The 26,667-nt window shown below is 42.3% G+C and overlaps 1 protein-coding gene across 6 annotated transcripts in view; it reads right to left on the reverse strand.

The window, feature by feature from the left end:
* Window positions 1-2,276: 2,276 nt before the first annotated feature.
* Window positions 2,277-26,667, reverse strand: part of MCC (MCC regulator of WNT signaling pathway) — a 311,234-nt gene continuing 286,843 nt past the window's right edge. For 4 of the 6 annotated variants that reach the window (XM_039544357.1, XM_039544358.1, XM_039544361.1 and 1 more), the window contains 4 exons: window positions 23,118-23,324; window positions 21,471-21,568; window positions 4,345-4,467; window positions 2,277-2,537 (listed from right to left, as the gene is read on the reverse strand). In XM_039544357.1, coding sequence (XP_039400291.1) covers window positions 2,357-2,537; window positions 4,345-4,467; window positions 21,471-21,568; window positions 23,118-23,324 — 609 coding nt within the window. In that variant the 3' untranslated portion in view covers window positions 2,277-2,356. Of the gene's footprint in view, window positions 2,538-4,344; window positions 4,468-5,374; window positions 5,541-20,067; window positions 20,158-21,470; window positions 21,569-23,117; window positions 23,325-26,667 lie in introns of those variants that run through there. The other 2 variants (XM_039544360.1, XM_039544359.1) reach the window with 2 other exon arrangements.

A 26,667-nucleotide genomic window follows, 5' to 3' on the forward strand; every position in this document is an offset into this window, starting at 1 on the left:
AGCCTGACACAGATCCACCCTGAAAGGATCGAGTTGTTTTTTGACCTGACCCAGCACCCCTGCCCAGCTCTCCTCCTGCCTTGGGGTTTGTTCATGGAGGGCTTCATGCACTGGTCTTAACATCTGCTCCTCACTGCTGCGGTGTGTGTACTGTGAGAGCACAGCCACTCCCAACCTAACTCCCTAAGGGTCTGCTTGCTTTCCCACCTGACCCAGACCCAACGCATGTAGTTGGGTCCCTGTGGTTGCAAGTCAGGTAGCAGGGCTCCACCAGGTGGCCCTTCATTTGTAAGTAATGCTGTCTCATTTATGCTGGTGTAGTCAGGAGGCTGGGTTTGGCATGGTTGCAGCTTATGTTGTCTCAGATTTGCTACTCAACGTTCACTGATTTTAAGGAAAGAGAACAGCAGTTGCCAAAGGAAAGCGTTGGAAACCAACATTAAGAACCATTGAAGTTTAAGGCTGTTTTTAACCTGCTCCCTAAAAACCTGAAAGCAAATCCCCTCATTGTGCCTGCTTAACATCTAGAAGCAGCAAAGCATGATACCAGCTAGGAAAGCCAAAGGCTTAGTCTAGGCAAGGGTTACTCAGTGTAGAGAACCATAGCCACAGCTCTTTGGAAATACTTTAAAAGCTAAAGACGCCTTTAGAGAGAAATTCACATCACTTTAAACATGTCTAGGAAACTCAAGACAAGTCCCAAAACAGACCAAAAAAACCAACAAATTCCTGTGTGACAGGTGGGAATGACAGCAGACTTTTGAAAATCTATTTGTCAAGGAAAGCACCTCAATCTTGACCAATACTAAACATATCAGCACTGTAGTAATAATAATAACAAAGTTAATTGACTCCAAGTTGATACACTATTAAACTAATGAGGGTGGGTTGTTTTATTTTAAGTGCTCAGACAATCTCAGCGACAATGAGAAAACAAAAGTCCTGTGAACAAGGCCCAAGGGAGCTGGGATGAGTGCCATGCCTGAGACTACACCTTCTGCTTCCTAGAGGTGGCAACCTGATCTCTCTGCTTCACTCAGCCTCTACTAAAAACACCAGACTCATTCAGTCTTACCATGTGCTAGCTAGCATGACATGAGAAACAGACTGGCTTGAACAGAGAGTCCACACAGTATAACAGTAACTTACTAAAAAATAGCCTATAAATGTAATTTTACAACAGCCATCAGAAGGCTGTGTTCATATAACTTCTACTCACACTGGACTAAGAGCCAGCCATTTGCTCACTCATTTTGTGTGTGTGTGTGTGTACATTCATGTGTATTTATTTTAATTTTGAATAGGTACATTCCTTATAAATAAGTTCCTTTTTGGTCAATACATTGTAAGTGCAGAGAGCGTTTCTACCTCTTGGTCACACACAGGTGTAATGGAACATTATGCTGGTCTAATATTACTCTGCACCTGACAGAGGCTGCTTTGAGGAAAACCTTGACTATAATGTATTTTTGAAAAAGAAATCCAACTTTTTCTAAATTGACTGTCAGCACTACCATATAACATGAAGGACAAAAACTTCCTTGTAACTTCCTACCCAATCTTGGCCCTGCACTGTAAATAGAAAGCATGTGGCCACATACAGCCTGTAAGGGCATAAGAAATGAAACAGCATTGTAGACTTGCAGCAAGAGCTTTCTAGTTGCTGTGTTCAGGAATCCTGCCTGGGTAAAACGTCTCTGAATTAGCAGGAGTTATCCTCCTACATCTGCTGGACTGTGTGTGGAGAACTGCAAGTTTGGTGCAGGGTACAAACCAGGCTGTCATCTTGCACACCTCCCCTCACCAAACATGTACATACAATAGATGTAACAGCAAATCTTACTGCAAGATTTCAGGACAAAGAGAACATGGGAGCTGGGAGATCTATCAAACTGGCTTAGTCTGTGTCCAAACAAACATACAAAAGCATCTGAGTAAGTGCTATTTTGGCATTGTTTTAGGAGTAAATTAAAAGCAAGGGAATGCATCAAGATTAAAATGAAAAAAGTGTGGAGGGACTGCCACCCATTAGGATTTGAGGATGGGCAATAATTCTGCATGTGTGTGTATATACATAATCACATATACTGTGAATGTAACCTTGGTATGACCAGAAACTTTACCTTCAGACACTGTCCATTTCAAGCAGTGATCAATAAACAATCCTTTGCTAAAATAGTCTCCCCATTCCTCCTGGCTTGACTTGACAAAGCCACAAGGCTGATCTATGCCCGTTATGTTTCAGATCCTTAATAGTGTTCACTACCTAAAATCAGTAAAGGGAAAAAAAAACCAACTGGTTTTTAATGGCACTAAATTGTCATCATATATATATATAAAATATATATATAAAATTTTAAAGCGAAGTTTCATTGGTATGAGGTCTTGAGTTTTCCTCCTCCAGCAATGCTATTCTTTGTTTGAGCATCCTCACTTGAGTCTCATGCCTCTCAACCATGGCCATCATTTGAGACTCCAGTTTCTTCAGTTTGTTTTGATGCTTCTTCTTTGCTTTTTCATAAGCTGCCACAAGGTTACTGTTAGAAACAGACAGCAATACAAGATCATTCAACAAAGCTAGCTCAAGTTAAGCACCTAGAAACAGACACTGAAAACCAGTGGCCACTTTTGAAAATTTGACAAAGGGATTCCACCCCGTAAATGTAATATAAAACTTTGAACGTTTTTTCAAGGTTTACAAAATGATTCTCTCACAAGCCAAGACGTAGTTTATAAAAACTCTCAGCCATAGGAAAATTAATGTTCCTCCCAGAAAATAAAAAAATATCAAATGGAAGCCCAAGAGGCCCAAATCACAAATCAGGGAGAACAGGGTCTAATTAGTGAATTAAAATATCTACATCAGAATAACTGTTGGTGTTTTATTAATGCCTGTGGCATTAAAGCAACGTATCTAATTGTGATAATTTATTGTGGTGCATCACTATATGCTTGCTGTACTAGTGCGCTATGCAGTTCTAGGTTACCATATGATGTCTGAGGATTGCGGGCCCAATTGTTTGAGGTGCTGAGCACCCGCACCTCCCTGGTGTGAGTATGAGTAGAGGCTGCTCAGCATATCACCTAGGACTGGGCCCTCGGTGCATATCACAAAGTGTTTTGTTAAGGGGACACTGTCAGGTAGGTTTATGATCAAATTTAGATATTGTAAATAAAAAAGATTTATGGAACATAAATGTTTTAATTAAATAATAATAATCACAAATAGTTCACTGGATGAGGTTTTTTTACTGTTTTTGTCCCCTGCCAAGCCTTTCCCACAAGTGGGGGGTATCAACAAAGGTATGTTAGTGCCTGAGAACTAGAAGTTGACACTGACGTGTCTAGTCTCTCCATAGTGAATGAAGTACAAAAAGGAATGAAAGTAGTATATATATATATTTTAATGCCACATTATTTATGAGAAGGAAGGTGAGTTCTGGAGCAGGGAGGAAGGTCTGGTGGATAGGGAATGGGACAGGGACTTGTGAAACCACTGTTCAAATCCTACCACAGGCATGAACCTGGGCAATTCATTTAATCTCTGTGCTTCAGTTCTGCACCTATAAAATGGGGATAAATAATATTTCCTTGTAAGGTAATGCACTGATGAGTGTGAGGTGATCAGGTATTACAATGATGAGGGCCATACGAGTACCTAGATAGAGCATGAGAGTGTCCCTTTGAAGTCCAAGAATGTATTACATTTAGTTGCCAAATGCCCTCTCTTCAACCTCCCCTTTCACTCAGTAGGAGACACCAAATGGGTGCTGGTTGAAGATCAAGTCTTGCCCACCACCTCAATGGCCAAGACTTTCTCTAACACGTAAAGTATGGCTCATGAGTGACAAATTACATGGTGAATGGTTGACCAACAACAATTGTAACCCCTCAGTCCATCAAAGCCTATTGATGCAGACCAACTGGGAGATGGGGGCACAGCCTGTATCACTGTCAGTGCTACACTTTAAAGTACTGAGTGGGATTATGGAAGGAAACTTGATAATAGGAGAATCTGAAGGGATAAGAAGAGATGCATAAACCAGGCCAGGGAGGAGGTGAACGAAAACAGCAATAATTCTCACAAACATGATTAAACTGAGGACTTTTACAATGGATGCTATTTTTAACCACAATAGAATCCCCCCCACCCCCCCACCAGTTATGGAGCACTCAGTGACAAGGATTAGTCTCTTTCCCCAACTCTAACCTTGCATTCTTCAAGACTCTACTGGCAAGCAGCTGAGGATGTAGGAACTGCTCATTAGGGAAAGGAGAGGATTACAGTGCACTACCAGAATGCAGAAGTCAATGTGTGCATCCATTCACTAGAAGATCCTTTACCTGTTTGCCCTTTTCAGGTCATTAACAAACTCTGCAGACTGCTGATGTCTGATTTCGCTGCTCTTCGTGAGTCTCTCTAAGGCACTCACTAACTCTTGCACTCTCCCTTTCAGTTTCTTCTCTCTGCACCAGGACACAAGGAGTGAGGAAATCAGTTATCCATATAATTTGGACTTGCAAGAGTATAGAATGTATTCAACAAAGTTCCTTCTGTTAGATTTAAAGGAAGAAAACTTTTTTTATACTACTTTGATAATGCAGGATTTAGTTTTATGAGGTTAAACTTTTGTTAAATTGATTTATTTTAAAAGTAAAACAGTAACAACTCACATATTAGAAATGTAGGATAAAAAGAAATATGGACAAACATTAGATCGTCACTGGGGATGGTCTTGTCCACACTACATCTCTCTCACATAAGTGCAGAATGTGCAATAGCCACAGTTAGGAAAAGAGATGCATGGAAGAATGTTCTATATATTATATATTTAAGATCAGAGCCGGTTTTATGAACGGCAGGGCCCGATTTGAATACCAGATGGCGGTCCGCGGCTGTGATGGCACTTCGGCAGCGGGGGATCCACTCCAGGTCTTCTGCGGCACAGAAAGACTCCCCACTGCCAAAGCCCCAGAGTGGAACCTCCTCCTCACCACCGGGGAGTAAAAAAAATAAATATAAAAGTGCAGGGCCCGATTCCGGGGAATCGGCTTATAGCCAGCCCTTTTTAAGATGGCAACTCAGTAAACAATATAAAGGTAAGTTAAAACCGAAAGCTAATATATATAAAAAAATTAAATACAAACATGGTGGACCCAGGATAACTAGGTAATTTGCTAATCAAACATTATTTGTTTTTATTTAAAAATTGTCTTTATTAGAAAAAACTGCAGGAAGACTCAGTACATAAAAGAGGGAGAAATCAACAACTAAAGAGGGAGACTTCACTAGCATCCAAAATAACAACCAGAGTCACATACTGCAGGGAAAGAAAGGAGGGTCTCATTGTTACGGAAATTAAATGCTGCCCTGGAGTACTGAATTCCAGCCTTTACCTCTGCCTACCTTCCTATGTGATGCTGGGCAAGTCACTGAAACCAAACAATTCGTAAGTGGTCAGTAGTTGTGTGTTTCTCATTTTCTGGGTGCTCAACTTGATTGCCAGGATCTGATTTATAGAGGTGATGAGCAATCACAGCTGCAAATGAAGTAAATGGGAGCTGTGCTTTGAACATATAAAGTGCTATAGAATGGAAAGTACTCTGAAAAATCAAGTGCTAGGTGCCTCAAGTTGGGCACTCAAAATTACTGGAAACTTCTGACCTTAAGCACTCTATCTCCATTGGCAATATCATCAACTTATCACACAGGGGTGTTGTGAAGATAAAGCCATGGTTTTGAAGCACTCAGATACTATAGTGATGACTGCCACTGAAAAACCCACAAGGAAATGAATAATTCTGTCTTCAGAGCAGTGTTTGAATAGCATTCAATAAATAAGACCCAGCGCTACACATCAAACAATGAGGAGAAAACAAGATAGTGAATAGGTGCTCATTACATTCATTCTGTGCACTGAATGCAGCAGGGTCCTGTGGAAAAAAATAGTATGTGGTCATGTAATTAGAGACTGCATAGTTCTAGCATTTCTTAACTTTTGAGTCCTTTGCAAACTTAATAATGTTCTTTTAACATATGTTTATTACACACACAAAGCTATCATGCTACCAATGAGACTATACAATTATCCACTGTAGTGACTTAGAGGGAGCATGGGTATTTTTCAGCATAAAGTATCAGAGCTGTTTGGAGCAGCTTCAGGATTGCATTTAGGTTCTTTGCTGCCAAGGGCATCTTTAATTTCTAGACGCAAGGTGTTGGAACCCTGAATTCATTCAGTGCACAAATACTCAAAGGCATATTAGACAATCTACCCAAGGCTAGAGATTAGGTATGCTGTCTGGTAAAGACACTGTAGTGAATGTGTAAAATTAAATCCCTTGTTAAAACTTTTGACTGTGGGCCTGCCTACCTCCTAACATGAAATCCGCTAAAATAGTCTCCATTTGCTGTAAATGTCCCTTTTTCAGTCCAAACTGATCAATAGTATTTTTTTTAATTGCACTGACATTTTGAGCTTTATTGTGAATTCTATTAATTTCACCCCACTTAGGTTCTTTCAGCTACTAAACTTTATTTACACATCTATTTTATTTGATTTACACGTCTCCCGTTTCCCCTCTGGGCTGGCTGTACTGGTACATGGCTCCTAGGTCAGGGGCGCCATTTCATAATTTGGTGGGTGGGTGTGTGTGTGTGTGCGCGCAACTTTAACCATGATTCCAAGGGCTATTTAGTCACCTGAAAACTCTAGGGTTTTTTGCAGATAACTTAGAAATTAGCTGATAGGAGCACTATATTTAATTCCTATGTAAAAAAAAAGAGGATTTAATAAATATTAGACCCACTCAGCTCTAATACTAACATATTCTCACATCTTGTGTCAAGTCACTTAAGGAACACTGGTTAGGTTTAAAATGTTAATGTATATTCTTTGTTACTAACTCTTGAATAAACAATTGAAACAATTATAGAAAAATCTAGATTACTTTTATCATTTTTTTTTTTTGCAGTTCTTCAAACTTGGACTAGATCATTTAACTTTGGAAACGTTCTACTAGGCAATGCCCTATGAGTTTATACTGCACCTGCCTGGGACTCTTGAGGTGTGTTACCTCACTACAAACAGACTAGAAACTAATCTTAAACTGGAGTGAAACTGACACTTTCAAGTCACTTTTACAGTATTGCCAATCCCAAATGGTCAAAAATCATGAATCAGACTCAGCAAAAATCATGAGATTGTACATAATCTCATGATTTTAAAGCCAAACAACAGTTTTGGGGTTCTTTTAATTTGCCTTCTGCTTTTTGAGCCTTTAGGGTGCACTGGGGTCACATTTTGAAGCTTTCTGCACAGCCACAAGGACTAGAAACTTCATTTTTCTTTAAGAATGAAGGCTGAATTCATCACATATCCACTCAATTCCAGGAACTGGGGCTTTAAGGAAAACAATCATCATGAGACTCATGACAAAAATCATGAGAGTTGGCAACACTGCTTTTACTTTCCAGAAGGCTCTTAAACACAACACTACAGTGATTGAGTTGCAGTTCTCACAGGAGGATATTTAAAACCAAACACCAACAAAATTCCATATTTTAAAGTTAAGGAAAAAAACAGACTTCTGAGCTATATCAGGACCACTGCAGGCAGGAAAGGAAAATAAACAGGCAGAGGAGCTCTGGTAGCTCTTCCTTTAGAAAGTTGGAGGGTCAAATCTTCTAGTCTTTAATCAAGTAAAACTTCTATTGCCATCAGTACCTTCACTCACAGATATAAACATCACAGTGAACATGTGATAACATGTGTGGTCAATAACTACACACTCGGGGTGAGGGAGGGATAGCTCAGATAGCTCCTGCTAAACCCAAGTTTGTGAGTTCAATCCTTAAGAGGGCCATTTAAGGATTTGGGGATTGGTCCTGCTTTGAGCAGGGGGTCGGACTAGATGACCTCCTGAGGTCCCTTCCAACCCTGATATTCTATGATATACTTAAATATCTGAGCCATCTTATCCAGAGTTACACATCTTATATGCATTGGCTCAGGGACTGGATTTTCTGGCATATTCTGAACAATGCTGAGCACACAGATGGTGCCCAGTAAATAATGACAATCATTGACTTTATGGACTCCATGGATGCAGTTTCTGTTCTTCATTCTGGAATTTGCCTGAATACAGCTGAAACCCTAAGAATTTGAGGCATTATCACATCTGATACTTATGACACTCACTCATTCCTCCTTTTTCTCAAACTCAGAACAAAAAATGACTGAACAAAATGGTTTTCAGTTAAAATGTAAAATTGCACAGCAGCCATTGCTGTACAACCCAGCATGGGGCAGAACCTGCAACCCCTTGGGAGTTAAGTGGCCTCCTCTCATCTGACTCTCATTCTCCATCCTTCCTAACCTCTGTGCTGCTTTTCATGCTGTCAACCGTGACATCCATCCTGGGACCATTTGCTGGAGTCTCAGAACGGTCCGCCTTGGTTTTGCTCCCATCTGTCAGTGTCCTCTTTTTTTGCAGCATGCAGCAGAGAGAGAGGCTGGTCTGCTGGATAGGGAGCTAGCCCTGAGACACCTGGATTCTACACCCATGGACTTCCTGTCTGGCCCAAGGCCAGTGCTTTAAGGACAGAATTTCAAAGGTTTTTAGGCACCCAAAGATGTAGCTAGATATCTAATGGGGTTTCCAGAGCACCAAACCTTCCAAGTGCATTTGAAAATCTCACTAGGTGCCTAAATACCTTTGAAAATCTGGCCTTTAGTCTGTGTGTGCCTCAGTGCCCCATCTGTACAATCACAGAAGATTAGAGTTGGAAAAGACCTCAGGAGGTCATCTAGTCCAACCCCAACTAAATCATCCCAGCCAGGGCTTTGTCAAGCCAGGCCTTAAAAACCTCCATGGATGGAGATTCCACCACCTCCCTAGGTAACCCATTCCAGTGCTTCACTACCCTCCTAGTGAAATAGCCTCCCCCACTGCAACTTGAGACCACTGCTTCTTGTTCTGCCATCTGCCACCATGGAGAACAGCTGAGCTCCATCCTCTTTGGAACCCCCTTCAATGCTGTTATCCCCTCAACTACCTGCTCTACCTCACCGAAGGGCTGGGAGGAGAAATAGGTTAGATTTGTGAGCCTCAGGTGATGAGACTACATAAGTACCACAGGTAGACTCGGAACTTCTCTATACACAGGTAGCCCTTCCCTGGGTTTGATCCCTTCTTTTCACCTACGCCCCCAAATCTCTCCCTTTTCTGAATGTAACCTAGGCTCAGTGCTTTGTTGTATTTTTTCTGAATCCCCCGTTCTCTCTGAAACAACCCCTCAACATTTTCTCCACGCCACTGAGGGATTCCTCTTTTACAGGCTAAACTTCCATACCCTTAATTTAATCACCAGCTCTTTCTTATCTTAATCACCCTGCCTCTGTTTGTAAACAAAATACTGACTCCCTGCCCCAGGGGCACATCTCCTCTACAGAACTTACATTTCACACTAATACTGTGCTGTAGTTAAGAGCTCCACCTGGGAGCTTGCACACCTCCTGTATGAAACTCAGGGAGGGGCTCCTGCCTTCTCTCCCCATTGGCGCCCTTGTTCTAGGTCCTTAACTGGAAATCCATGGTGTCCAATTTATGGCACCACTGATAACCTTAATTTATTGGTTTAATCAACAAACCCCAGTTCTTCAGGACAAGTGTCTGCTGTTTATGCTAGAGGCATCATCATGATATGCAGTTTCCAACTTCTGAAGCCACAAGGGAAATCCAAAAGTTATGGCTGAAAACAAGACAAAGTACTGATCCAAGTTCCACCTGTCCGAATGTGGTCATTGGGCAGTGGTTATTCAACTCTCAAGGTTGTTTGGTAGGGCTCCCCACGCAATGTAATTCTGATTTTAAACCAGAGAATTTTTTGTTTACTGTGTTAGCCAAAGAAAATATTCCATAATATGTGTATATAGGAAACATACAAACAAATTAACGCTCTGTGTGCTTTTACCCCATTGGACAAATGATGCAAGTCCCTGTAGTTGTAATAGTGTATCCACCATACCAAATGTACACTCGACCCCCCACAATGGCACTTTCTCAGTTTCTCTTACACAGCTGTAAAATACAGAAGAGCTTGAATTCTAACCCTGCAGTAATATCAAAGTACAGTTCTCTGAAGGTCACTGTAAAATACCACTTTACTCAACAGATCTACGCCCTGTGTATATTGAGTAACATATCCCTATTACAGTGCCTAAAATAAATGTATAGGGTTGTTTCCTCCTGCTAGCCCTGCAGAGCCAACACAAGAAAGTGAGAGAACTGGATTCTAGTTCATCTTGTCCATCATTAACAAACCTGTTTACTAAATTTCAATTACAAAGCTAATCACTAACACCTGTACAAATCTACTGAGCACTATGGGGGTTGTACAGGTGTCACTTATGACAGAATCTCACTATGATGAGGTTGCACAGGTGCTTAACTTGAAGACAGTGGTCACTAAAAGAGGTGCGAAGGCATGATTTGGCCAGCAGAACTGTTGAGAGGTAGCTTGACTTTCTGGGCCTAGCCTGGGTTTGCAAGGCTCACAGTTGGGAAACAAGCATATTTTTAATTGTAAACTGAACACATTTCATACATAATCACTGAGAGTTGTCAAAGAATAGCATTTCTCTAGAGACCCTGTCCAGTCTAGATCTGCACTTTTAATAGAGTTGAGGAATGATGCACCTTAAAGACCATTTGACACCAACTTCTCACACTGCAGTGTGTGAAACCTTTTGAATTCCTCTGAGACTGCTGAGATTTTCTGGAATTGCCTCTTAACCAGACCACAGTTCCAGTGTTGGCCTGAAAGTGGCAGCATTTTATAACCACAGGAAGAGCTGTTTAACTTCTTAGTTTAACAATTTAAAATCCATCTTCAGCAACAGAAGGGTTTTGCCAAAACAAGTCAGGGAAAAACTGAATGGTAGCTGCTTATGCCAATGTATTGTTGTCAAGGATATACTGGTTAGGTTAGAATGAGAGGGTGGAAGGAATCTTTGTTAAGAAAAGTCTTAAAAATTCTTTGCTGTATAGACTCATGCATATTCTTAAATTTCTAGGGTGGTGGGCTTTTTTTTTTGTTTTTGTTTTTGGGGTTTTTTTTTTTGAGGAAGGGGGTAGGCAGGGGCCAAAGGACGATCACAAATATCACCACTTTCAGCTCCCAAATGCAAGGTGCATTTCATTGCCCTTGCTTTAGCTAATAGAAACACACAGCAGTGTACAGATAATAGTTTACCTTAGTTAAGCAAAACAACCTCCCCCATTTCACCTTGTGGAGCGAATCAGAGATGAATGAACCAGACATTACAGAAGTTAGTTACATTGCTTTAACACACTTTTGACAGGTGCTCTGATACTACAATGTTAAGAGCCCTTTAAGAACCTGAACAGAGTAGTGCAGAGATTGAGTGGCTGCCTACATTGGAGAGGTGGGTGGTTGGGGACTTTGAAGGGGGGAGGGTATATTTATGCTGGCCTGTGACACAGCATGAGTAGTAGGTGAGCTAGGACGAACATATATAGTAAGTAAAAGGAGAAGGAAAAAAAATGCAGGCCCATTTAAAATCAAGAATCAGCCAGAAAATACTGCACTGAAACAAAGACCACACTGCAGCAACTTGAATAGTAAGGAACCCTGCAAGGCAGCAATTCATTTTAAAGTTCTCAACACATCACCCGTGACAAAGGCCTGGTAGACAGCTCCTACTAAAGTGTTAGGGAAGAAATGATGAAAAGTGGGTTTTTAAAAAAAGATTTCTAGGAGCTTTTCTTGCACTGTGAGCAAACAAGCAACTGACTTGCTTCTATTATTACATAGTGGGTTTTTTTGAAAATCCACTTTGCTAATGAAGGAAGTTCTAAACCTATACACTCTATGGATTAAGGGTACGTCTATACTACCCGCCAGATCGGCAGGTAGTGTTCGATGCATCAGGGATCGGTTTATCACGTCTCGGCTGGACGTGATAAATCGATCTGCTAATCGACGCCCGTATTCCACCTCAGCAGGAGGAGTAAGCGGAGTCGACGGGGGAGCCGTGCCAGTCGACTCACTGCCGTGAGGACGGCCAGGTAAATCGAACTAAGATACTTCGACTTCAGCTACGCGAATAGCGTAGCTGAAGTTGCGTATCTTAGTTCGAACCCCCCCGCTAGTGTAGCCCAGGCCTAAATCTGTACCTTTACCTTTCCTTCCCCATTTCCCCCCTTTTCTGGGTTGTTACAGGGAGGCTGCCTGGGAGAGGAACTGAAACAGCACATCTCCTGCCTGACCTGTCCTCAGTACCTCCGATTCTTTTCAGGTGCCAGCTCTGAGCCTCCTGGGCATGCAGGAGCTTTCACAGTGTGTATCTGCACCCCCTACTCCTTCCACACTTACTGCCACTAGCAGCCTGCAATGTGGCTATGAAGTGAAATAAATCTCCTAATTTGCAGTGGCAGGATTCAGGTAGTTGTTTTCCTGAGATAGTGCAGTTCGCTGAAAAGAGCATCAAACCATCTGCCCTTTGCAAGAATTCTCATGAAAGACACCGCAGAAATTTGATGGAATGAAACTTCACGAACCCCTGCAAACCAATCCACAGGGATCCAACACTTTTGAATTCTGAATATATACTTATTATTACATTACATTGATTTCAATGGGCTTTCTACAGAAAAGTGCTACTCAGACATATGGACACTGAAGCAGCAGCAAAAGCAGAGAGATATTCATCCAACATCTACTAATTTGTTTTGGAATTAGTGAAACTGAGATTTGTTTGCAGACTGGCTGAACAATCAAAACACATGAATTCAAGTTCTCTCCTCCAAGGTGTGGTATTTTCCATTTTTACCAGTATGCCAGAGACTTCATCACAGCTGCAAATGCTGGTATATCAGCAGTCTCTCTATCCCTTTGTAAGATCTTGTGAAAATATTCTCTGTGCCTTCAGAACTTCCTTAGTATCTACTGTTCCCCAATTAGCTAAGAGATCCCATTTTGGCATGTGAAAATCCTTCTAACATTTGTGCCCTTCCAGTCATTTGTTATGTATTTTTTATCTGAGTGATTATGAACTTGGAGGTGCACTTTACTTTGTATTTAATTAATGCACTAAAGGGCTATATGCATTTATGGAATTCTGAGCACAGCTTCACTCTCCTGATTGCTATTATAAATCAGCAGAATAAGAAGAATCAGCAAATGCAGGTTTAATAAAACAGAAAATGTTAAAATAATTGTGCTATTTATAACACAGCATCTTTTCAGAATGAATGGTGGGTGTCTGAATGTTTATATTTAAATGAGAGAGAGAATTAACTATTTTAAAAGGAACACTCAAACGTCGACACACCCTAAATTCAGTAGCTGTTTCAACCTTACAACTTGTTTTTGTTTAGCATCACCTTTGTTCTCACCTCCCAAACCTTCCTTTTCCAATTGATCCTGCAGCAACAGGGCGTTGAGAAAACATAGCAGCAGCACATCACATCTTGTGTGAGATCCACGCAGAGAAAACTGGTGCATGTGTGCACTGACAGGAAATGAGACTGTGATCAGAGATATGCCTGCAAGCAAATCACACAGGGGACTATGGTTCTGTTTCAATTAGTTAATAACTCCCTGCTGCAGTGAACAGTCAGCAGGGAACTAAACAAGTCATTTGGGAAAATCTCTGCCTGCAACGTTCTGAAGGGAAAAACTACTTTCTGAGTATGTGTAGCTCACAGGCCTAATGCACAGCAACAGCCTCTGAAAAACAGTACCACTTATTCATTGAAATTACTGATATGGTAGTAATGGAGAATCTTGGTTTACATTTTTAAGACCAAAACAATTGCTGAGTGGAATTAAAGTGGACAACTGCTGAGTTGCTTTAAAGAGCTTTGGCTCAAGCTTATGGAACGGTTTCAGTGGAAAGGCTAGTTAACAATGTTTCTCTACTTTCATACATCTAGCCACATCAAATGCTCTGAATCCAATTTGGGCAGAAAATCCCAAACCCTGGTCCTACACAAGACAGAGCAAACTTTTTGAAGTTTTCTGTCAATTTGGTCTCCCCATACTTGCTGCAGGTTTGGCCCAGGATGTCTTACCCTACTCACTGTGACTGCTTATGAGGACATGCAATGCATTGTCCTACTCCTGTAAGACAGGATGACACACACTTGTAGTTTCTGATTCTGCCACCAGCCATTCCAGATGAAGCTCAACTTCTCTCTTCTCAAGCGACCACAGATAATGATATGTTTAAAACCATTGCAGTTCAATCCTCTTTCCATTAGCAGCTTAAACTAACAACCAATGTCAGCACTGCATGTAGCATCCCTTAACCAATTAAACAGCAAGGCTACATCGTTCACTCAAGGTGGGACAGGTAATATGGAACACAAAAGAAGAGGGCCACACAGAAATATTTGTTTCCTTAATAGCAAAAAGCTAGAGGGGGAAAAAGCCTTTTCAGCCAGAAGAGGGCCTCATCCTCCCTGATTGAACTAACCTCCTTATCTCTAGACTGATTCTTGCTTGCATATTTATACCTGCCTCTGGAAATTTCCACCACATGCGTCTGACGAAGTGGGTATTCACCCACGAAAGCTTATGCTCCAATACTTCTGTTAGTCTATAAGGTGCCACAGGACTCCTTGTCGCTTTTTTCAGATATGACATTTGTCCAGCTCACGAGTGTGTTTGGATCACAGACGCCTGCAGTGTTGTTTCCTGCCACCAGTTTGACTGTGTGGAGGAAAAGGAGGAAAGGTGTTAAATGCTTTAAAGTTTGTCTTGCTGTTATGGACAGGAGCACTGCACTATTCTGTGTGTGGCCTGATGATCAGAGGTTCAGAAGTCTCTCAGAAATCCAAGGGAGCTGTGGATGTTTGGCACTTCTAAAATCAAACCAGTGGTGCTTATGGATGCAAGGGACTCTTCACTATAATTGGGGGCACAGTGGAGGCGCTCCCTGGTCAAGCTTCCCTGCACAGCTTTGTCCTGACCTGGAGCTTTTCCAGTTCTGGGCCGAGTACAGACGGACAATTCTGTCAAGTTGTATAGTTGCTTAGTGATTTGGGTGACTATCCTGTGGTGAGCAGAGCTACTAATTCTATTTAAAAAACAAAGGATACTGGTTATCGGTGAAAAATGTCAAAATAGCTAGCCCCCTCCCCCTTGAGGAGTTCTTGAGGAGTCTGTCCCAGCTTGCCACTACATATCGTCTCTTGGGGTTTATCTCCTGGCAGTGATTTATTATATTATACAGCATATAGACCAGTGGTGGGCAACGTGCAGCCCATCAAGGTAATCTGATTGCATGCCGTGAGACATTTGGCTCACGTTGACTGTCCACAGGCACTGCAGCTCCCAGTGGCTGAGGTTCGCTGTTCCTGGCCACTGGGAACTGCGGGGGCAGTGCCTGCGGACCGTCAGCCTCAGCAAAATATCTCGCAGTGCGCAGACAGATAAGCCCTGATGGGCCGCATGCAACCTGCAGGCCACAGGTTGCCCACCACTGATACAGACATTTCCACGACCCTGTGCTGCACTTCCCAAATCCCTGGATAATGGTCAAGGCATAAAAAGGCAGGGATCCTTGAATTTTGCAGATGGCTATGTCATTGTGACTTCACTGCAGCCTGTCACAAAATTTGGTTCCGAAATGCTACGAAGTTCCAAGTCCCTTGACCCCATTTAATGTACACAATAATTAGGTCAAGGAAAGAGGTAAATGTGAAATAACTCTACCAAAAAGGAGCAGACAAAATGCTGTGGGAAAATTGACAGGTTGCTTTTTAATACATAAAAGCTTTATTGACATCTGCAGGTACGGTTTGAGTTGCAGCATGGCAGAAAGGGACACTTCACTGTGGCACTTTTTAATTGTCACTCTTCCTTTGGATCATTACAATACACTGTAGTTTCGCTTTCCTCTTTTGGTCTGCAAGAGCAGGCCCAATCTGTATTCAAAATACGCCTGAATTTTGGAGACACTTATATCCAAGTCAGGATCCCAACTACATGGCTGGATATCACTGCCATCAAGAGCTGAACCCAAACCTCAGATCAGGGCTGCCCGGGGGGGGAGGGGGGTGGCAAGTGGGGCAATTTACCCCAAGCCCTGCAGGGGCCCCCATGAGACTATAGTATTCTATAGTATTGCAACTTTTTTTTATGGAAGGGCCCCCAAAATTGCTTTGCCCCAGGCCCCCTGAATCCTCTGGGCGGCCCTGCCTCAGATCCAAACAGCCATAAGCAGAACAGAAGACTGAATTCAAACTTTGCAGTTTGGTCCAAAGGTAACTGGCATTACGTGAAGAAATGGCCACCATCATGATACAGCACAGTTTTCTGTGACATTGCTGATCTCCAAATACCAGGGCGCTGCTACTGCAACAAGCATGGGGATCTTTTTGGGGAATGTGACTGTCTCTCACAAGAGTACACCTAGGAAATTCTAGAAGCTATAGTGAAACGAGGCAGCTTTTCAACACACTAATGGAAGCGTCCATTGCTCCGGTTTTGAGGCAGGTGGAATAATGATAAATACTGAGCAATGAGGAGTAATCTCTCTGCAGAACATTTGTGTTGGTGTGTTTAGTACTGGAGGAGGGGCCAGTGTTTGACAGCCCGCAGACCATAGCCTCTTTATGCACAGAACTAGCATAGCATGTGCAGTGGCACTGCCCACTTCACTGTACGGCCTCAACTTTCTTCTGCTAGGCTAGTCTCCATGCCCAGTCAACCTTTGGCCTCTCTGCTGAGGCTGTCACAACAGGGGCGCCAAGTGGAATGGTGGCTTTTGTAATGTGGACATCAATCCACTGGACTCATTTCACACAGGCCCTGAACAGCCATCAGATGTAATGACTTTTGGCCAATATTGACCTAGTCTGGATTTGAACTGGTGACTGGTGAAGGGCTTTGTATCCCATTACCAATCCTTGGAGCCATCAGTCCTCCTGGCCAAGCATTTTAATAAATATAAAGAACTACAAAAAATCCACGTAGACACCAAAGCTATTATAACTCTAGTTTTGTTGTGGATGGTTAAAGAACGTGAGAGGGCCTAAACATCAGAATATTGCTGTATTGGCCTAAGGGGATGCAGAGATTCTCATCCATTTTTCACAGAAGTTTTAGGAATCAGAGACTAAATAAGACCCAGTTACATCATATCCATCTCCCTGCAGGCAAGTTCGTTCCCTACAGGACATTTTTCTCATTTCCTCCTCCCTGCAGAATAGCTGCCATAAGCATTCATGTCCTGATAATAGATTTATTAAGTATGAAATGAAATGGACAAAGCTACGGTCCTCCCTCCCGCAGCTGGAGAGGAGAGCACAGCAGCAAGGTATGTACTACTTATGGGTCCCCTCAAAGACTGTGTCAGCATCCACTGCCACGCTGAGCCTCCGCTATTCCTGGCAGTTGGGAATTCCAACAAATCCTCTCTTACAGCCCTGGTTTCTGGCATGACACAACACAATGCGATGCCATCAGGCTGCTGGGAATATTTTTTCACTCCATCCTGAACACAAGATATTTCCTGCCAACAATCTGTGCGGCACCATTACTCATTGTCTTGAGACTGTCAAATGTCTTCACTTTGGACACCCGTCAAAGCATTCTATTAGACCATAAAAAGAGAAACAAAGCAGTGCTAAATATATATTTTGGGGAATGGGGCAGATTTACATTCAGCCAGAACTTGGCATGAACAAACAAAGCACCCGCCCACCCCAGTCTATAATAGTGGAAACCTGGTAGCCCAAATGTGACTTTATAGCATGCAACTTGCAGATAACTGCTACTTTGCGTGTGGCTTGTTTATAGAAGAGAAGAGGTCAGAGGTCTACAGTGAAAGCACATTAGGTGGAGTTTCACAGTGTACACAGTCAGGAGAAACTGTCAAGTTGGTTTCAAAGCAACTGTGACAAGGGAACCTGCAAAATTGGTACAAACATAGGTGCCGACTCTGTGAGTGCTCTGGGGCTGGAGCACCCACAGGGTAAAGTTAGTGGGTGCTCTGCACCCACTGGCAGCCAAGCTCCCCTCCTCCCCACCTCCTGCGCGCTGCGTCCCCGCTCTTCCGCCTACTTCCCAGCGCTTCCTGCCACCAAACAGCTGTTTAGCGGTGCTTAGGACTTTCCAGGAGGGACAGGGAGGAGCGGGGTCGCGGTATGCTCAGGGGAGGAGGCGGGGCAGGGGCAGGGACTTGGGGGAAGGGGGTGGAATGGGGGCAGGGCGAGGCTGAGCACCCACCAGGAACAGTGGAAGTTGGCACCTATGGGTACAAATACAAATATGCACCAAACGAACAAGGTAAGAATATGATCCTTTTGTTGGATCTCCCCAAATCATTCATGAGCACTACACTGACATTTTAGGGAACCCCAAGGCATTCAGAAGCTAATTCCAGGGTCAACACTGTCTGGACGCAGCAAGAGGTTAAGCAATCACTGCAGCACTGAGCACATTTGGTAGTGACGCTGCTGCAAAACTAGCTACAGGCCATGAAAAAATAAATGCTTCCAAATCATTATGTCAATGTCTATTTTTTTTCCTGCACAAGACAATCTTCCTCTGCTTTTTCACAGCAATACACTATGTTAAAATATAATTAGCATTACTTCAATAGAGAAGGCCCCCATATGCTCTGCAGCAACTGCATAAGAAAGATCATTTAGGGGTGAAACTATAGGCTTTGACAGCCAATAGGAAACAGTTGGTGCTTTTGGCAACCAGGAAGGTGTGGGAGGCGGTTTGGACCTATAACACTCTGAAGGTGTTTGAGGCTTTTGGCCACATGGAAGAAATGCACCTCCTCTTTCCCTCTCACTTGTGGGCAGGTTTGGAGGTGACTGCATTTTGGGGCGATGTGACCTTCTTTTCCCCTCTTAGGCACCAGCTATCTCAGTGCCTCAGTATTCACCATTGTGTCTAACGACCATGGATGATAAGCACAATGGCTGGATGTTTCTGCTAATGAGTAGCACTCAGCAATGTCACTATTAGGTTCCAGAGATAACTTTCATGAGCTTTTTCCTCCAAGGTTGTTCACAGACTCAGGAAGAGAACACTTCTTCAGTTCACTTGCAGCTTACATTTGGAGGGTTACCTTGGCAAACCTAAGAGCAGAGCACATCTTTTTATTGTATGAGCGGTGACATTCTGATGCACGGTGCTTATTCATCTATGAGCACTACACTGACATTTTAGGGAGCCCTGGATCAGCTGGGTGGACTTCAGAAGCTAATTCAAGGGTCAACCCTGTCTGGATGCAGCAAGAGGTTAAGCAATCACTTATTGCTTAAGCAATGCTTATTCAGGGAGTGGTGTCTTCACAAATTTCACAGATATGGACTCAGGGAGTACAGGAGGCACTGATAATACTACATCCTCCTGAGATGCAAGTGGGAGCAGGACTGAGAAATCTGCATACCAGCTCTCAGGGCATCAGTCCCGTCCCCCGCCCCCCCCAACTCTACCCCCCAATGTCAAAACTCAGCTCATAGTGGCTGTTAGTGTTGTTGTGCACACACAAACATCATTATAGTTGCATTAATGATGAAAAGGTCCTTTTGTGGATTCACAGTTACATAAACCTTATTTAGATCTTTAAGGCCCCATCTACATTGAGATCAAAACCAAGTTAAGTACAATGATATAGATTTTTTTTTAAACACAGCTGTTGCCAATCAGGGTTTAGCATAGTTTCCCTCGGCTCTGGGGATAGGACTTTTTCTCTGAGATCTCTCTTAAAAATCAACAGACTACATAAGGCGATTCGCCTATTGCCTGATTCAGCTGGCACAGTTCTCAGTACAAATTCCTGTCCCCACTGATCATGGAAATCGTGCTGGAGCCCAGCTGGCAGCAACAATGCATGTAACATGGTTGTAACTAACTCAGTCCAATTTCCATTATACAAAGAGCGTAAGCTCCTAACTTTATGAGCAGTTTAATCTAATTATTTTTTCTTTCCCCTCCTACCCAATTGGCTGCACTCACTATCTGTTTGCTAGGCCCTTAACTGGAAATCCATGCTAACTGACTTCAGTTGATAAACTGAAGTTTTTCTGTGTTTAGTCAGCAAACCACACTTCGTGACTCTACTCAATCTCTGCTAGTTAAGGCCAGTGGTCCCATCTTGAAACCTGGGAGCAAAAGGCAATAAAATTCAAAAAGCTACAGCTGGAAAGAAAACATACAATGCTGGCTGAACTCTCAGTGCCAGGACTGTTCTCCATTGGGCTGAGGCAAAAGGCTCTTGGAGAATGATTATTCAACTCACTTACCCAGCCAGGTTTTACCCAGCGGAACATACCCTCACAAACAAATTACAATTTTTTTTAACCACAACATTTTTTGTTTACTGCACCAGCCAAGCTAAATATTCAGCGACTGCAACTTTGAGACTAGGAAGCAAATAATATTAGCTGTATTGATTTTACAGTAGTAATGACTTTACATTTATATAATGCCTTTCATCCTCAGGGATCCCTGTGTACATTACATACTTAACACTGAAATGAAGTTGCCTCTGGAGTGAAACACAGCAACTGTCTGATAGGCCACACCAACACTATATACAGCTTTTAGGCCAGAAATGCAGATGAATATATTTTTCAAACTGAAATGGTTACTGTAATTTTAGGTAGGTAGAATGCAATTATCATAGCAGGAACTGGACAGCTGGTCTCTTGCAAAAAAAATTGGTGGCTGGCAGAACGTGCATATAAATGACATTTAGGCATCTAAATAACTATTTTCACTTTAAGTCACCACATACAGTGCACAATTGCAGCCATTACATATGGGAATATATAGTAGGTGTGCAACTGCATATGGACTTAGCCAAACTTTTAAGCTGATTAACGAAAAAAAGTTTTCAAGACATCCATTTTGTATCTCATCTGAAAGCCAAAACAGCAACCTTATCACCATGCCATGGCACTAGTTTGGTACTCACTCAGAGTGAATGCTGCTTTTGAATCAACAAAACTTCTCCTTGCAACACCTAGGGGTTCTTCAGTGGTCTCCCATCCAACTACTGACCTGGGGCCAAACCTTCTTAGCTGTAGCTCTGGATTCTAATCCCAGCATTACAATTGATTTCCTGGTGACCTTGAGTGAATCACTTAACCTGTCTGTGCCTCATGTTTCTCATGGGTAAAATGGGAATAACAGTATTTCCCTACCTCTCAAAGGTTTTGTGAGGCTAAAATTCATTTACATTTCTGAAAAGTTTAGGGACCATGGAGATGAGCACCACAGAGCAATTTATAAATTAAAAAAAAAGAAGCAGAAAACAAACTGTTAGAAAACTTTAGTCCAGGTTCCTCCGCATGGGCAAACCTCTGACGATCCCTACAAAACGTGCCAGATTAAAAGATACAACCCAGAATGAAATCTTCCCCTAGGACTGTGGAATAAGTAATTTCTCCAGGAAGTGGAAGAGGGTGCTTACCGTCTGAGTGCATTTGTCAGTTCTGCAGCCAGTTCACTGTCGTTGTATGGTCTCAGCTCAGCTAGGGTTAATGGTGTTGTGGTCCCATCTGTGGATTCCTGAGAAATGAGCAAGATCGCCTTACTAAGAGTTACTCATCACCTTAAGGGGGGAGGGGGGGGGAAACGACGATGAGCACTTTTAAACTTACAACTGCTTTTAAAACGGAGCTAAAATTAAATCAGTAAAAACAACACAAGAGTCAGGTAAAAACATCACTGCACCAAGAGATGGGTCAATGCATTATATTCCAGAGACTCCCTCAATGTTTTGCAAACCATCCCACAATAATAAATAATTTGCAGACATTCTCTGGTGTCTTATTTCACTTTTGACACCGGGTTTGAAGGGAAAAAGCACAGTGGGCAAGCAGAAATTCAAATGATGTGTAGTCAAAAATACAGAGGGACACTTCTGTAATTTTTTTTGCTGCTGGGGCTTTGCAGGGACAGAGGAACAAAGGGATACAGCAGCATAGGCATGGGATTATAGAATTTCTAGGGTTAGGGTGACCAGATGTCCCGATTTTATAGGGACGGTCCCAATTTTGGGGTCTTTTTCTTATATAGGCTCCTATACCCCCCATCCCCGTCCTGATTTTTCACACTTGCTGTCTGGTCACCCTATCTAGGGTGTCCCTATTTCCTTAGAAAAATTATAAACCTACACAGATTTTGTTAATTTAAGGGGAAATTATTTCCCCCCCAACCATTGGTACCTACCTGCATTGTGAGGGGGTTTTATAATTAAATCTCCAGCCACTTCCTAGTGAAATGAGCATTAATGTATCTCAGTTTATTTCTGGATGCACGAAACCCCATCACTATTGACTTTCAAGGCGATATAACAGTCAGATGACAATAAAGTTGGCAATAGTAGCTAGTATGCTGGTGCCGAATGATTGTCATCTTCCCATAATTTATAACTGCATTTTGCTCAGGAGACATGGGCTTAACTTTGCAGTGTCTGAGATCCCAGGATGGAAGGTGCCATATAATTAAGGGTAAGATTATGTCACAGAGGTCACAGAATCTATGACTTCCACAGACCTCCATGACATTTTCCGCCTCAGCCCAGGTGCGGTAGGGCTGGAGCTGGCAGCCAGCCGGAGCTCTCAGCCGCTGGTGGCGGGGGGACCTCACAGCTCTGGCCGTGGGCAGCTTCCACAGATCCAAGTCACCGTGGGCAGCGGTGGGGACTCTGGCACTCACAGCCACCACAGGTGGTGGGGACCCTGGATCTTCGAGCCACCACAGGCGCCGGGGGGACCCGGGAGCTGCGGCAGCAGTGGGTGCTGGATCCGTGCCCCCTAACCCCTGATTTTGTCACAGTAATTTTTAGTAAACGTCACGGATGGGTCATGGGCTTCTCTGAATTTTTGTTTATTGTCTGTGATCTGTCTGTGAAGTTTACTAAAAGTAACCATGACGAAATCTTAACCTGACATAGAAATACATGTCCACTGGAAGATGGAGAAAGATGTGTGTGTGTGTGGATGGAAGGGAGAAAGCAGGGATGATTAACATGCTTAAAACTGGTAATGACAGGGAGATGAAATGTCTTTAGTTATGTTTACTCTGATTCTGGCGACTTGCATTAATTCCTGACCTTGCCCAATTTGTCTTTGCTGCCACTACTGGTGGAGCTGAGGGATCTTATTTTCTGTTCTTTTTGCTCTTCTACTTCAGACTTCAGGTGCTCAATGTGAACTAAGTAGGCCTGTTCTTGGGCCTCTCGAGTGCTGAGTTTCAACTCCAGTGCTTTCTTCTCTTTCTCTAGCAGGTACAGTTGTGCCTTAAGCTCTGCCATCTCCTCCTGTTGGAGACACACAGATGATCACATCAAGATACCACTTCACAGAACTGTACACAAAAGGGAGACAGAGTGTTACAGTGAATGAAATCATGTTTGCGCTGCTTGCCAAGATGGGGCTTAAATTTAATTTTCAATTAATTTTTAATTTAGGAATCGCTCATACGATTCAAATGTATTATCTAAACAAAGAACATTTACAGACACAGGCAGCAGTAGAGAATTTTCTGGTGTAAATATATTATTGGTATTGAATACAATTATGTATTATATTTATAAGTAAAAATAACCACAAATGTTTGAAAAGCTATCCCCTTGAGCCATAAGAGGTCCTACTCAGAGAGAAGTCTGAACTGGTATAATATATATTTCCTTTTAGTCATACCATCTTGCACTCAGACTAGGGTGACCAGACAGCAAGTGTGAAAAATCAGGACGGGGTGAGGGGTAATAGGAGCCTATATAAGAAAAAGACCCAACAATCGGGACTGTCCCTACAAAATTGGGACATCTGGTCACCCTAACTCAGACTCCCAGGAACCAAATTCAGAGGTGATGATAAAGGAGAAAGTGATATGCTGAAAGCAGGTGTGAAGACCTAAGACAGTCTGTCAGTGTAACTTATCCTAACTGTTGAGAGGTTCTGAAAAAGGTTAACATTACACCAGTTTTGCCTCCTCTCTGAATCTGACACACAGAAGAAAGATACTGATACTTTACAAGGAAGCTTAATTTTAAAAGCTTGTTTCCACAAATAATTCTCCTGTTAGTCAGATGGTTACAATATTGTTGGAAACTTTCTCATAGCAAACCCTTGTATGTATGTATGTTATAATGTCAGTGTGTCCATTCCCCATGCCCCCAAATCAGATCTGCTCTCATACACCATCTGAACATATCTAGAAGTACAGCAATTCCTTTCTATATGGCTTACTCCAGAAACGTGGCCACAGTTTTTACCTGAAATCATATTCTGAGGCCCAAAAATCTGGAAGGGATGTCATATTAATCCATAGAATCTTACTTTCCCATGAAAGTCCACGGTCAGTGAAGAAGATATCAAAACATTCCAGTGCTTATTTAGTTAGATTAACATTCTTGTAGAGGGAGGAGAAGGGCAATACTCTCTCTGCCCAAAAACACAGTGCTCAGACTGGGAGAGGAGGCAGCGGACGTAGCTCTGACAGAGGAGAGCCTTGTATCATTCAGCAGTGCTGGTCTAACCATAGGCCAGTTAACATCAATTCCAGGACAAATTGCGGGAAGGCTGATTGGGATGCAATCAGTAAAGAATTAAAGAGTGATAGCACAATTAATGCCAATCAACACAGTTATATGGGAACAGATCTTGTCAGACAAACTTGATATTTTTTGATGAGATCACAAGTTTGGTTGATAAAGGTAACTTGCTGACACATTATACTTAGACTTCTGTAAGGCATCTGACTTAGTCCTGCATGGCATTTTGATAATTTAGTATAGTGAATTTTTTTTTAATGTAGCCAATATTAAATAGAGTAAAAACGGACAGACTGGTTAACTGACAGATTGCAAAAAGTAACACTGTGAATGGGGAATCATCACTCAACAGGAGTATTTCTAGTGAGGTCCCACAGGGATCTGTTCTTGGCCTAGTGCCATTCAATATCTTTATCAATCATCCGGAAGAAATTATAAAATCATTGCTAAAATTTGTAGGTGACATAAAAATTAGTGGAGTGGTAAATGATGACAAGCAGAGGTCAGTTATACAGGCAGACCTGGAGCATCTAGTATCATTTGAACAATGTGTTTTAATACGGCCAAATTCATATATCTAGGAATAAACAATGTAGGTCACATTTATAGGATGGGGAACTGTATCCTAGAAAGCAGCGACAATGAAAAGGACTTAGGAGTCAGAGTAGACAACCACCTGAAAAGGAGCTCCCAGTGCAACGGTTTAGCTAGGAGCGTGAACACAATTCCCAGATACTTAAAGAAGGCAATACCAAGGAGGAATAGGGAGGTCGTGTTACCTCTGTATAAAGTATTAGTGTGACTATTAACTGGAAAACGGTGTCCACACTTCAAACAGGATGTTAGAAAATTAGAAAGGGATCAGAAAAGAGTTAGAAGAATGACTCAAGGTCTGGCCTAATAATGAGAGACTTTAAAAGCTCAATCTATTTAGTTTATACCAGCAAAGGTTAAGAGGTGACTTGGTAAGGGCCTAAACAAGGAAGAGATTTCTGCTCTCTTTAATCTAGCAGAAAAAAGCATAATGAGATCTAATAGTTGGAAGCTGATGCTAGACAAATTCAGACTTGTAATAAGGTACAATTTTTTAACGAGGGTAATAATTAACCACGGGAACAACTTGCCTAGGGATGTGGTGGATTCTTCCTCCCGTGAAATCATTATATTACGACTAGATATCTTTCTAAAAAAATACGCTATAGCTCAAACCGAAATAATGGGCTTGATATAGAAATTACAGGATGAGGTTCTTAGGCCTATGTTATGCAGGAGGTCAGACTAGATGAGCATAATGGTCCCTTCTGGCTTTAAAATCTGTGAATCGATGCCTATTGCTGAGTGAGAAGTGGTGCCCATGGACTCCAAAGAGAGTCCCTCCCATCAATTTTCCTAGATCAGGAAGATGGTGGCTGTGAAGTAGAGCATCAGAGTGTGAGGATAAAGCAGAAGGAAATAGGAGTGGTTGTCTCTCAATGTTTTAGAAAGCTCACCTCCCTACGCCCCAAAAATTATTCTCAGTGGAAGGAGAGGAAGGAAATCAAATGCAGAATTGAGGCTATTGATATGTATGTTTAGGACTTGCCTACACACAGAAGTTGCATTGGTTTAATCTAAAATGATTTTGTTAATCTGATGCAACATTGTGGACGCACTTACAATGGTTTAAGCCTGGTTATATTGGTTTAACCTGGTTACAAGCCCAGGCTAAACCAATATAAGAAGATCCACACACAGTGCTGTACCAGTTTAACTAAATTCGTATAAAATCATATATTAGTTATACAAGTACAACTATGTACGTAGATCAGGCCTGAGAGGTCACAGTTTAGTCCTAACTAACCCCACCACTGAAAATCTCCTCTACTCCCACCCCGACTCTTGTGTTGCAGCACAGTGTCAAGACATTGCTCTGAACTGGTGACCACTTAAGTGCCTTCAGGATGATAGCTTTTAACAAGCCCTTCTTCTTTCCTGAGGCAATATGAAATGGAGGTGGCTTTGTTCTGCCTCAGTACACAAAGCTTTGAGTGTTTTCTCAGAGTGGTACACGCACAAGCTTGTGAGTGAGGTAATGAAACATTACATTAGCAGTGCTGTCTCATGCTTT

The sequence above is a fragment of the Mauremys reevesii genome, linkage group 6 (assembly GCF_016161935.1).
Source record: "Mauremys reevesii isolate NIE-2019 linkage group 6, ASM1616193v1, whole genome shotgun sequence".
In the NCBI taxonomy this organism is placed as follows: Eukaryota; Metazoa; Chordata; order Testudines; family Geoemydidae; genus Mauremys; species Mauremys reevesii.